Source organism: Eleginops maclovinus, chromosome 7 (genome assembly GCF_036324505.1).
Source record: "Eleginops maclovinus isolate JMC-PN-2008 ecotype Puerto Natales chromosome 7, JC_Emac_rtc_rv5, whole genome shotgun sequence".
Classification (NCBI taxonomy): domain Eukaryota; kingdom Metazoa; phylum Chordata; class Actinopteri; order Perciformes; family Eleginopidae; genus Eleginops; species Eleginops maclovinus.
Genome location: NC_086355.1, coordinates 18,627,676 through 18,640,528, shown reverse-complemented (window position 1 = coordinate 18,640,528; position 12,853 = coordinate 18,627,676). Strand labels below are relative to the sequence as shown.

Sequence of the window (12,853 nt, the reverse complement as noted above, 5' to 3'; positions counted from 1 at the left end):
CTCTGAGTTGCACATCAAACCGCGTTCAGTAGTTATCTGCTGTGTGTTTGTGTATATGTGTCTTTTTTTTGCTATAGTTGTGGGGCCCAAGCGTTGACAAACAACCCATTCTGTGAGGACATTCTTGTGTGTGTGTGTGTGTGTGTGTGTGTGTGTGTGTGTGTGTGTGTGTGTGTGTGTGTGTGTGTGTGTGTGTGTGTGTGTGTGTGTGTGTGTGTGTGTGTGTGTGTGTGTGTGTGTGTGTGTGTGTGTGTGTGTGTGTGTGTGTGTGTGTCGTTGTCATTGTGTCCCTGTTGGGTTTAAATCTCACTTTTTGCTACAGTTTTCCTTTCCCTTTTTAATTGAACAAAAGATAAAGCTTGACATATATTCATTGTTTGATTGCAGCAACATTAAATGCCGATTTTGCAGTTGCAGAGATTTTGTCTCCAGTATCTGATGTTTAAAGAACAACGTGAATCACAAAGTGGCCCAGCGGAGCGGAAGAAATAAACCCACTGTTTGTTATTCACATTGCCCTGTTTCATAACGTGTTTAAAGGCCATAATTACACAAACAGGGTGCTGTGCAGTCTCCCCCCCCCCAGGACACAGAGCTCAATGAGAAAAGCTTGGAGGTCGCCCACATGAAATACAATAACCTGTTTTGGGCTCTGAGGATGAGCGATATCTGAGAATTATTCATCACTTACTAAGCTTAAGGTCTTGACTGAGGTGAGAGAGAAGCCTCTCAGTTTGTTTCCGATAATAAAGAAGACTTTCTGAAAGGAACATGGAGATGTAGTATTAAGTCATTTCTCTTTTTCCTCTGTGTGTGTGTGTTCAGAGTGAGCAGCAGAGAGAGCTTACCCAGATTCAGTACCTAGCTTGGCCTGACCACGGCGTTCCTGATGACTCCACTGACTTCCTGGACTTTGTGGCTTTGGTGCGGACAAAACGGGCAGGACAGGACCATCCCATGGTGGTGCACTGCAGGTATGCTCATTCTTTCTGGGAAATATTTTAAGAGGTGGACCCGTTATCAAAAATGTTCTGTGATTGATGACGATTGACTGAACTCAGCTACTTTCACAATGCAAGCCTTAGTGCAGATGTATTGCTAAAATGGGAAAATGGTGTCCTCAAAAGACCCACTGAAGTAAAATAACAGAGATGGCACACGCAGTCCACTTACTATGTCTATCACAACTGTTTTTCATGATTGCGTTGACTTTAATCAACGCTGCTAGTGCAGAATTATTACACATTTGTGAGAGGAACATAAAAGTCATGAATTCTGATGTTTTATGGAATTTTATCTGATTTGGGAGAAAATGTGAAAATCTATTTTGGGCAACTTTTTTCTCATTGTTACTTTAATTCTCTTCAAATAAAATGTTTCTTTTTTCCAGTGCTGGCATTGGTCGAACAGGGGTTCTGATCACCATGGAGACGGCGTTGTGTCTAATGGAGTGCGGTCAGCCAGTGTTTCCTCTGGATATCGTCAGGACCATGAGAGACCAAAGGGCCATGATGATACAAACTCCAGTACGTAGACACATCCTTGTTTTTGTCTCTTTGCTCTTACATGTTATACCCTGCGCTAAAATATGTCTCTCTATCTCCCTTGCAGAGCCAGTACCGCTTTGTGTGCGAGGCCATCCTGAGAGTGTACGAGGAGGGCCTGGTCAAACCATTCATGACCGTTGTCTACCAGCTGAGAGAAAAGGTGGAGGAGGACGGGATGGAGGAGGAGGAGAGAGAGCAGCAGGAGGCCGCAGAAGGATCGGAGATGGAAGCGTCGGAAGACGGGGAGGTGGTGTCTGCGGTGGAGTTGCTGGAAGAAGGTCTGGATGAAGAGGACGACGACGACGAAGAGGTGGAGGTGCTGGACGTGGGGGAAGTGACAGAAGACGGAGAGGACGAGGAGGACGAGGAGGTGGAGGAGCCTAGCGTCGCAAGTGTCGCTAGCGCCGCCAGCGCCGTTAGTGCTGCTAGTGCTGCTAGCGCTAACACGGAGACCAGCGAGAACCCTGACCCCGACCCTGCTCACCCCTAACTTTTGACCTTTGGCAGTCACCGGGGTTTACCGGGAGGTTGCCAGGCGACCGGAGGAGAGAACAAAAGCACTGTTGCACTTTACGCTGAGAAAATGGAATAAAAAAAGGACACACAAACGAACAAATGAACAAACAAACGTGAAAGTCATGGACAAGCTAGAATAAAAAAAGAATCCCAGACGTGTTGAAAAGGTACCATTAGGGGGATATTCTATGTTCCGGGTGAAAATAAAAGTCTACAAAGGGAGAAAAGTTCGAAAGGATAAAACGTGGATGGGGAATTGCTGTAGTGCCATAAGTACGAAGGGGAAGGGCCGCCACCCCAATGGATGGAACGTTTTTTTTTTCCTCAAAGGGTCGCCCTGTCCCCTTCCAAGCGAGTCTGCCAGACGGACCTGCCTTTTTTTAGTGTCCTTTTAGCTGATAAAGAGATATACCGTATCTTTTGTTCCTCAGAAAGAGTATTTATTGTGTTTTTAGTTTGTGTCAAACCCTGTCCACTGAACAAAACAAAAAAAGAAACATGTATGTTTGTTTGTATGAATCTAGAGCTTCATGCTTTCCTGATTACGTTTTTAGGTAGTAAAGTATTCCTCTTCTTCTAACTACTTATTTACTTTCTTTTTGCCTTTTTTCGATGGGGGAAAAAAACTGATTTAATTTATTGTACTTATCTTTCTTGGCTTTCTGAGTTCCTGACAGTGCAGACTGACAGATGGACATCTCACCTCTTGTTCAATGCTGCGGCAAGCTGTGTTTTTGATTCTGCTTTGTGCTGTGTTTTTGAGCTTTACGGACAACAAATGCTCCGAAGCAAACTTTGTTTGCCGTGGTGGAGAAAATCTACAATCCTTACGGCCGGTGTTTACTGGGCACCTCTCTTTCACCCCTTTTACTCTACTCTAGGCCTCCCACTGAATGACACAGGGACAGAAAATTATGTATTTCAACAAAACAAATTCACTTACAGTATGTAATGCTAATGCTAATTTAACACAGGAAGACGATTTTGGTGTCAAAAAGAGAGGCCCCGCTAGACACTCGACCTCACTGAGCTACAATCTAAGCTAATTCCTAGCCACCGTGGCTGATAAAGCTAAAGAATCAAGGATGAGGTCAGTTCATTTTATTTATTCAAATCGATATTCACTCAATTTGATTTTCAAATCAACTCTGGGTCCCTTTCTGAAGTGTCCTTGAGCCAGACACTGACAATAAAAAAATTGTTTTAGAACCTGGTACGCAAATAATGTTAAAAAAAACATCTGACACAAGTACTTTTAATTAGTTTTAAAGTGGTAAAAAGCTGCTTAAACTTTTATGCAACCAGTATTTCCATTTTAGAATTACTTAACTTGTTGATAACTTGACGGTGAACTGATCTCAGCCTTTAGCGTGAATCGTAAACATTTTAAAGGCTCCCTCCACTGACCTCTCCACTTTTTAAGGACATTTAAATCATTTAAAACATTTGCAGAAAATGGAGTTGTCATATGACCCATGCATCAAACTCATTAAGTTCGTATTTCCAAAGAATTTCTAATACTTTTTAAAATCTTGGTTAGGGTTCAGAGGTCACTGGAGTGGAGCTTTAGACCAACCTTTGCTGTTTAGTTTGTCTCTAAATCTGTCTGTCTGCCAGAGTACAGTTGACAGTTCAAAGAAGCAGCACAAACAGAACATTCACCCATTAATTTTCCTCTATTTTTTATAAATAATCTTTCCCAATGGTACTTTAATTTTAAGCACATGTTGTGCCAAGATGATTTGTTAATGAGTAACAAGATTTGTATTTTTAATTCACAAAACCCAGCGTCGAATAGAGTCTTTTTCTCAGTACAGGTAAAACTGAACAAAGTGGTATGGAATGAAGTGTAGCCTCTTCATCAATTGGAATCTTTTTACTTATTGGTACCTGCTGTCATTGGATTCTGCTGGAAAACCCTTACTGCTGTGAGTGTGTGAGAGTGTGTGTTCTCAGATCTTTTTATACATCTCTGTCCTTCCTCTATTTCTAACATGTAGTCTGTTAGCTGTCTGGTCTAAGCCTGCTTGTCCATTAACTGGAATGAAGGGTTGTGCCATAGTGACACAAACCTAATCTAAAGTTTTTCCAAAAAACTCAAATAGATCCTTCTTGGGGAGTGTCTTTTTATTTTTTAAAGCCTGTCCTAAAAACAAGGCTGAATCTATGCCTGTAAACATGTCAACACAGCTGAATCATACTTCGGCCACATCAACAAAAGCTATCTTTCTCTGTTTTTAAAAAAAACTCACCTATATCATGGCCCTCTCTCAAAACCTGACCTCTCTCAGATCCTACGTAACATCCACAGTCTTATTTTTCGTGTTGTTGTTCCCCAGATGCCTTTTTTTTTGTGATAATTTTCCACTCTCTAAATAGCCTTAAGGCAAATGACATATGAGTAGAATACCATGAGTTTGTAGCCAGGGAATGACTGACTGATTTGTTTTTCTCATTGGACGACTCCGTGTGTATGAGCTAAAAAAACCCCCAACCATTTAGCATTGTTAACGTTTTTTATTCAGCTGCAGGGTGAAATCAAATTTAATTAACGCTGAAGGCCTCATGATGAATCAATGATTTCAAAAAAAACAAAACTGACCATTTTTAACAGGGAACTAAAACATGGGCCCCGCTGTGAAAAGTTAATAAGTTATAAATCAAGGCCGCCATCTGTGTTTAAAGTGTTTCATTGTTGACACATAATTGGTACTGTGTGTGTGTTTAGGGTACTGATCAAAGGTAGTTTGAGGGGACCAGACATAGGGAGGGCTCGGGGTTAGTTGTATTTTTGTAAAGATAAACAAAACAGCTGTAGTCGGGTTAGGCAAAGGACAGCACTTCGTAGAAGGCTGAGTGGCAGGTAGTGCTACTGGAAAAAATTGATATTAAGCATTTAAGTTCTGTTGTTTTTATTCTTTTGTTTTTATTTAGTTTCAAAATAAGACCGGTAGGGGCAAAAAAAGAAAATAACTCCTAACTACACAGTGCCACTTGTTAATTTTGTGTAAATAATACTAGACCGTGTAAATACAATGTTGTATATGAAAAAAAAATCTTTAAAATAAAAGGGAAAATCATTTGTGAGCAGAAAGATTTTGTTTTTATTTGATTTTTTCCCCCTTTTTTTTCAGATGATTTAAATGTGACACAAATGGTGTGTATTTCAAGACTGCAATTTCAATTTTTTTTGTTTTGAGATAATAATCTATAACAGCGAGTGTATATATAATGAATCACAAAAGAATTGAGAAATGTTTTACCGTATTATACCCTTGGTTAACTCCTACCTGTGTCATAAAAACCTTTGTCTTCAGTTGCTTGTTTCTTTCTGATATCATTGTTTTTCGGTGCTTTGTCTATAAGCTTGATTGTGAACAATTAAAGCTTGTCTTTCAAAGCATGGAGACGTGGCTTTGGATCCCTTTACTTTTTCCACACTGTACAAGTGAGGTTTGGAAATGTTAGCGTGACCAGCGGGAAGAACAAGTGCTCAACCCGAATAACTTTTTCAATAGTTTCTAGATTTTATTTAACTTAAACGTAAAAAAAAGAACTTTAAGTTTTATGATAACGTCAAATTATCTCATAGAATAACTTACAACTTACATCTCCTTTTAAATTGGTATTATCGAGCTGGATGCGATTAAAAAGAGGTATTACTGCATTATAAAGTCGATGCTAGTACTGTTAGGACTACGTTTTAAACATTGTTGTAAATTAAACACAAAAAAAGCAGTTGCCAGTCTTCGGAAGTATTTCAATTCTCACTTTTTTTTGACATTTTTTGGGGGCTTTTTGCCTTTAATCGGATAGGACAGTGGAGAGTGACAGGAAAGTGGGAGAGAGAGTCGGGGTGGGATCCGGAAAGGACCACGGGTCGGGGATCGAACCCGGGTCGCCGGCGTAAGGTGCAGGTGCCCCAGCCAGTTGTGCCACGGCCTGGGCCAATTCTCACTTTTAAAGATGGTATGAGCCTAAAATAAATCAAGTTGGCCTACTTGAATGTATAGTCCACAGCTGGGTTACATAACAGCATATTAGATCATTAATATGAGATTACTTGTGGCAGAGCACAGGCCTCTTTTTGAGGCAGTATCGTTAGGCATTTTGCAGAGTAACACTGTGCAGGAAGTACATCATCCACATTCATCATAGGAATACCGTACCGTTCCGGCAAACTTGATACACACAAAAACATGCTTACTTAATGTTCTATAGAAAGAAGCACCCATGATAAGTTAGATTTGGGCATTTATTGTTTGCAATGCTTCTGACCTGCACCTGCAAGTGATGTGCTTCAGAAACACATTTTATGTTTAGAATTAGTGAAGTGACATTTAGGATAAAGTTAAGAGTGCTCCCTACTCCTGGTAGGAACTGCATGTCAAAAAAACATGAGTAGTCACATTTCTAAACATTTATTCCTAAACTAACCAGAAGGGGGTGCTGCTGTCCAATAGAGTCAGTAATCTATACAGTAGTGGTGACAACACCTTAGGGCGGCTTGATTCAGAATATAATAAACAGTCCAATGTCCTCAATACGTTTTAAATGAAATGACACCTATTTCATGAATGTTCCGTTATTTATATATTTGACTACATATTTTGTTTCTTTATGCAGCAACCCTATTTTCTCATACCATTTATTAAGAAATTACATAATAATGGAATTAATTTGATTTAAACCGACAAGTAAAAGTAATTCAGCGTGGTGTTTTTAATACGTAAAAGATTTAATAAAAAACTTAATTTAACCATGCCGACTCAAACAAAAAGGCGTGTCGCTTTAAAAATGCTAATTACGTTTTTGTTAGGGATTTATCGTGACGTCACATCCTGAGGAAAGCTTTGCCTCCTACTTTTTGTTGGAATCTGGGAGAGAAAATTATCCAGCAGAGGTAACGAAGTGGAGAAAAGAAAGAAAGAGAAAAAAGTTACACACCTTGGAAATGTACTGGGTTCATTTTTAGTCGTCTAAAATGCAAGCGGACGTGCTTCACCGTGAATTCATTCGAGGAGGTTTTTGTAAGTACCTTTTATCAAAACCTACACGGATCCACAAGTGGCTGCGGAGCAAGTGTATGTCGGATACAGCCTTCTGAGCAAAGGCGGTGTTTGTTTTGCTGAACGGTACGCGCCTGTACGGTCGAATCCTTGAGTGTACTAGTGCGTTCGGTGCTAACGGTTAGCTCGTGCTATAAAACTAGCGCACACCTGTTGCATTTGCTTTCATCAGGTACCTCAGGCCTAAACTGGGTTCAATTTAAAGCCAAGGGGTACTTGTTGATTTATTTGACTTAATAATATTATTTTAGCGGAAGTAAAAGGAAGCTTTTTGCCTGTCATTCTAATTTAGATTGTTTAAGGGGTCTTTGCAGCCCTGTAAACTCAGTCTATCTCAGCGGTTTCTTTTTCTGGATGACCTGCACCACAAACACCGAACAAGTTTACACATGTTTAAGTCGATTAAATTAGGTTACTTTTGCAAATTACTTTAAATGTGGTGATAACTATATTTCAAAAAGATTATTTGTCTTTCTCGGCTTTACGCACTAACGTTAAAAGCAATAATAAAACGTTTCAATCTTTACTTTAATCCTCGTTAGTTTAATGTTGTATTAGTGTTAGCATTATGACACTGGAAATAACAGTTAGCACTAGCTCACCTTAAAACCAATTGTTACCGTTATTATTAATAAGCAGAGTCTTAGAATGAATGTCTTAAATGTTAACAGTATATAATGTAATGATGTCAATTATTCCATTCCCCAACTGAGTTACTTTATAAAACGTTATATCCGTTGATGGACCCTAGCTTACTTTATTTTTCCTTGTTTTTTATTTGTCAGCCGATTAAAGCTAACTCTGTCAACCAACATTTATCTTGGTGTATGTCACACCGAGGTTGTTTCCAGCAGAGGATGAAGTAATACTCAGATACTCAGAGTGCAGGAAAACACTGTTACAAGTAAAAGTCCTACAATCAAAATGTTACTCAATTAAAGTATTAGCACCAAAAGTAAACAACTCATTATGCAGATTGGCCCATTTCAGAATAATATAGATTACTTTTTGAATACAATTATTGATACATTAATGTGTTAACAAAGCTGGTAAAGGTACACAGTATTTGAGTAAATCTACTTAGTTACACCACTGGTTGCCAGGCAAACTATTCAGTTAATATACACTTAATGTTAGGAACAAACAAGGTAAACAGTTGCCTCCTCTGCACCCATAATATGATGTAATGTTAAATAACGATATATAATCAAATGAATAAGGGGCTCACCTGTCAGTTTGCAGTTTTTTGTCAGGTAACCATTGTGACTACAAAAAAAAACATTTTATTTTCCTGTTGTCGTAGCATACACCTGTTCACTACTGTTTCTATTCTGAAGGCACGTGCAGTACACAGTTATGTTCTGTTCTTTTACAGGTGTGGTAGTGTGACCCTCCCTCTCCCTCATCATGCTGAGTTTCCTGCGCAGGACGCTGGGGCGACGCTCCATCCGGAAACACGCAGAGAAAAGTCGGTTACGGGAAGCCCAGCGTGCCGTCACCCACATCCCTGCTGCTGGGGACGCAAAGTCTGTCATCACCTGCCGTGTGTCCTTACTGGACGGGACGGACGTCAGTGTGGATTTGCCGGTAAGGAGAAGGCCTTGTGTTGTTTTTCTGCACAGTGATCACTACTCAAATGTTTCTGATCTTTAGCCATCAACTCTGAGACTGTGCATCTTTATTCCTTGAATGTTGGGTTCAGCATGCTGTTAGTAGACTGTTTTTACATAGACCTCTCAAAGAGCTTTCTAATACACATAACCTTTATTCACATTCATACAGAGGCAAACATGATACCATACAAGGTGCCACCTGCTTAGGAAACTAACATTCACGCATGATTTATACAATGTTAGCCATACCATTGAGAGCCATTTAGAGTTAAGTATCTTGCTCAAGCACGATTCAAACATTTTAAAAGAACGACAATATGGCGACACATCAGTGGTCTAACACAAGGGAAAGTATTACAATACTAGCACAACTAGTTACATTTCTAATTTAGCTTGTTTTTTTTATGGCCACTAACACTCTTGTTCTTTCTTTTGCTAGCTGGAAAGCAATACTTTTGATACATTTATTCATGATTTGTCATGTAATAGACATCAATTTGGTGCAAATCATAACCAACAGTATTTATGTGTTTATGTGGAAGCCGGAAAGCTAAAGGGCAAACACTGTACTAGTCACCGCAGTGTCAGTAGAGCAGTAATTTTGAGCCTATGTAGTGGAAAGATATGTGTGTGTGCGAGTCTTGCTGATTACCTGTAATGCCATGATCCTCTCTGGAGCACACACTCTTTCACATGACAGCATCACATGACATCTAGGTCCCATCTAGCCAAGTGGACTCACCTCTTCTTCTCCCTCCAATTTTTCCCATATTTTCTTCTCGCTTCAAGTGTTTCATTTAAAGTTTTTGAAATACTCTGTCTATACATATGTTTAAAATAAGAATTGCTGGGTGTTGTTTTTTATTTATTAGTTTATTTAGTTAATTATCTGCCTTTTCAATGTGTTCGGGCAGGAAGGAAAAACTACATTTGAATATTAAAAAAATACCTAAACCTTCTTATATACAAATGTATGATAGAACCTTTAATATAGTCTTCTTTCACATGAAAACTATTTCCTTTCTTTGCCTGCTATATAACTATAGCCCAGTATCTACTAAGGCTTATTTGAGCAGACAGGTGCAGTCACATTTCTGTTTAGCACATGTATTTCCAAGAAAATTCCTACAGAGGTTCATTTCTTTTCATTTTAATTTGTAAACACACCCTGCACGGTGACACCTGTTGCGTTCTCACCGCTCTCAAAAGTCGTGTCAAGCCAGTGACTTCTTATCTAAAGAGCAGCTGGGTATGACAACTATTGTCTGAGTCCAACAAAAAAAACCTAAAACAACATTTAGTCAGCGTAAAATTGACACCGCAGATAAAAATCAGCTAAAGCCATCATCTGATACCAATGTTTTGCAGTTAAATTTGTTCTTCCCTAGTTTACGAGTTATTTCTCAGACAACAAACAATAGAATGCAATAGCATCAAGACTGAGGGCTTGATTATTTGAATATTTTTCCCTTTGTCATCCTTATTTTAGTTTTGCTACCATGTTTCCGCTGGAATTCAATGTGCAAACCTGCTGCATTCCAGTGAGGCCAGTCTTGTATCTAAATGACTCAACCTTATCTTAAAATCTAACTCTGGCATAAATTACATGGAAGATGTGCTATAGAGAATTCACTTTCTCAACATTACTGCATCTATCATGCTTAAACCCCAAATGTTTCTGTTTTGTCTAAAAAACATTCTTCCCTTATTTCTAATTTAAGAAATATTTCATTCTGTAAAGGTGTTACACAGGCCTGAGATTAAGCAGTGGTATTTAATTGTGGAAAACTGGAGAATTCCTTACCAGCTTATTTAACAAGAATGCATGAACATATTTTACTATGAGACTCTCACAACTATGTCCCACATGTTTGAGTCGGTCTATCTGTAAGAGCTGCCAAATAATGTAACCCTTCTTATCAGCTCAGTATTGTGTGCAAAGAGTCTTTCTATTTCTCTCACTGTTTCTCTTTCTCCTTTTTTGTTGGATTTTATTACTTCCTATTTAATCGGTGAATTAAATTGACCTTGTGAGAGCCTAAGTGTGTTTTCATGCTTTTCTGTGTGCGCCTGAAGGAAAATCTGATTTCTGAGTGCATTCCAGCAGAGCCCTGGGCTTGTGTTAGGTTTCAAAAGGAGCTGTCTTTGGTGTCTCCCATCCCCCAGATATAGGTTGTCCTTCTGTCTTATCATCCATCTGTTTCTAAGTGATAGGATGCTAACAAGACCCCAGTCAGGAGCATTGCTCTGTTAGCTTTCTACACATCTGTTGCACCAACAACAGCATCAGTATTGAATACAACCAGAAAAGAGCTGTAGAAGGGAAGACATCAAAAGAGGACTACGTGTTTTCATTTTAAGGTGTTTTAAATGTGTCCTGGCTTTACATTGAACTCCTGGCAACGTCCCACCTGTCTGTCTGTCTGTCTGTCTGTCTGTCTGTCTGTCTGTCTGTCTGTCTGTCTGTCTGTCTGTCTGTGTGTGTGTGTGTGTGTGTGTGTGTGTGTGTGTGTGTGTGTGTGTGTGTGTGTGTGTGTGTGTGTGTGTGTGTGTGTGTGTGTGTGTGTGTGTGTGTGTGTGTGTGTGTGTGTGTGTGTGTGTGTGTGTGTGTGTGTGTGTGTGTGTGTGTGTGTGTGTGTGTGTGTGTGTGTGTGTGTGTGTGTGTGTGTGTGTGTGGCATGTAAGGCCATCTGAAGTTGACTCCTAGGGATACTTTTGTTTGCCGCAGCCATGTCCAAACAGAGTTCCACACAGCCTTACCATTGGCATTCCTCCCTATACATTTATTTACTTCCTTTTGTCTTTTCTCTTTATTTCCCCCTCCCTCCTGCCTCCCACACTGTCACCCCCTCCACCCTCCTTTTCTCTCGATGTAGATTTGTATCCCAGAGAAGACGTGCTAGCTTTATTTTTTTTTAATTAAAGGTATTTCTGTTGATTTGTAAAACCGTACAGCTCACCATTGGAAAGGATATCCAATAGAATAATAATCTGAATAGCTCGACATTAAAGCAACCTAATTTAATTTGGAATCCAACTTTAAGGTTCTATTTTTGTTCTATGTGCTATCTATAATTGATTCCAAATTGGTATATATTTTTTCCTACTGGAGCATATTAACATGGCCTTATATGACTTAAAAAATAAAAAACCGTCAACAGTAAATACATACTTACCAACAGTAAAACCATGTAGATTATAGATCTATGCAGCATTCACAGAATAGAAACGGATTAATTTGGAACACACTGTAATAGGTTGAAAATATACCCACAATGTATATATCTTTGCAGTTGTTAAGCAACTTTCACTGGAGCGAATGTGCAGCCATGTTTGGTTATCCATTGTTTAACCTTGCCCTTTAACTTCCTGTTAATTTTCACAATGTTAAGGTTCCCAAAATACAAACAGCATTTTTTTTAAAGTGCAGTCGTGGTTGCGTCCCTGAAGAGTACTCAAGATGCATTTATAACTTTGGTGATAACTCAAATGCATGGAGCCGATTTATTACCGAGCTGTCTGGTCATCTTTTGTCTTGTTGTGGTTGAGTGGAATTTCCCGAGTCACACACTGGGACTTTATTACTTTAATGGTCCTGCAAAGTGATGCACCTTTGAGGACAAACAGAAGCTCGCTATAGCTTATCTCTCGCCGTGTAATGAGTACTCATGGCCTGAAGATTATAGGACCCGAAAGTAAGCATTGCAAAGGGCTCTCTCTGCTAAATCCAATGGTATTAATCCATTGGATTTTGGAATATAGCAGAAAACAAGATAGTGACACACATTTCTGATACCAACATGTTTTCTTCAGCAGGATAATCTCCACGTATTAACACCTCTTTTACAATAGCTGAAGCGTAAATGCAATCAACATTTCATAGCTATTGTTAGGCTATAAACCAACTTCATGACATTTTAGGGACTATAGATCAACCCTGCTAAGCTAAAGGTGCTTAATGTTCAGCCTTTTCAGTACGCGTAAAAGCTTTAGATATGGTGGGGTGTTTACTGACATATTTTATCTTGTGTAACAAAACGTTAACATGTAATCTCTTGACCACAGCCCTTATTCTGGGCTCCTAAGTAAATAAACTGTTTAAATAAAG

The 12,853-nt window shown here is 39.2% G+C and overlaps 2 protein-coding genes across 2 annotated transcripts in view; both read left to right on the top strand.

Moving 5' to 3' along the window:
- ptpn4a (protein tyrosine phosphatase non-receptor type 4a) overlaps positions 1-5,379 on the top strand; it is an 87,112-nt gene extending 81,733 nt beyond the window's left edge. Inside the window, exons 25-27 of the mRNA XM_063887786.1 lie at positions 826-974; positions 1,391-1,526; positions 1,612-5,379. Of these exons, the coding sequence (XP_063743856.1) occupies positions 826-974; positions 1,391-1,526; positions 1,612-2,037 (711 nt within the window). The 3' untranslated portion in view covers positions 2,038-5,379. The remainder of the gene's footprint in view (positions 1-825; positions 975-1,390; positions 1,527-1,611) is intronic.
- Positions 5,380-6,911: 1,532 nt separating this feature from the next.
- Positions 6,912-12,853, top strand: part of epb41l5 (erythrocyte membrane protein band 4.1 like 5) — a 38,058-nt gene continuing 32,116 nt past the window's right edge. The window contains 2 exon segments of the mRNA XM_063887327.1: positions 6,912-7,093; positions 8,508-8,719. Of these exon segments, the coding sequence (XP_063743397.1) occupies positions 8,540-8,719 (180 nt within the window). The 5' untranslated portion in view covers positions 6,912-7,093; positions 8,508-8,539.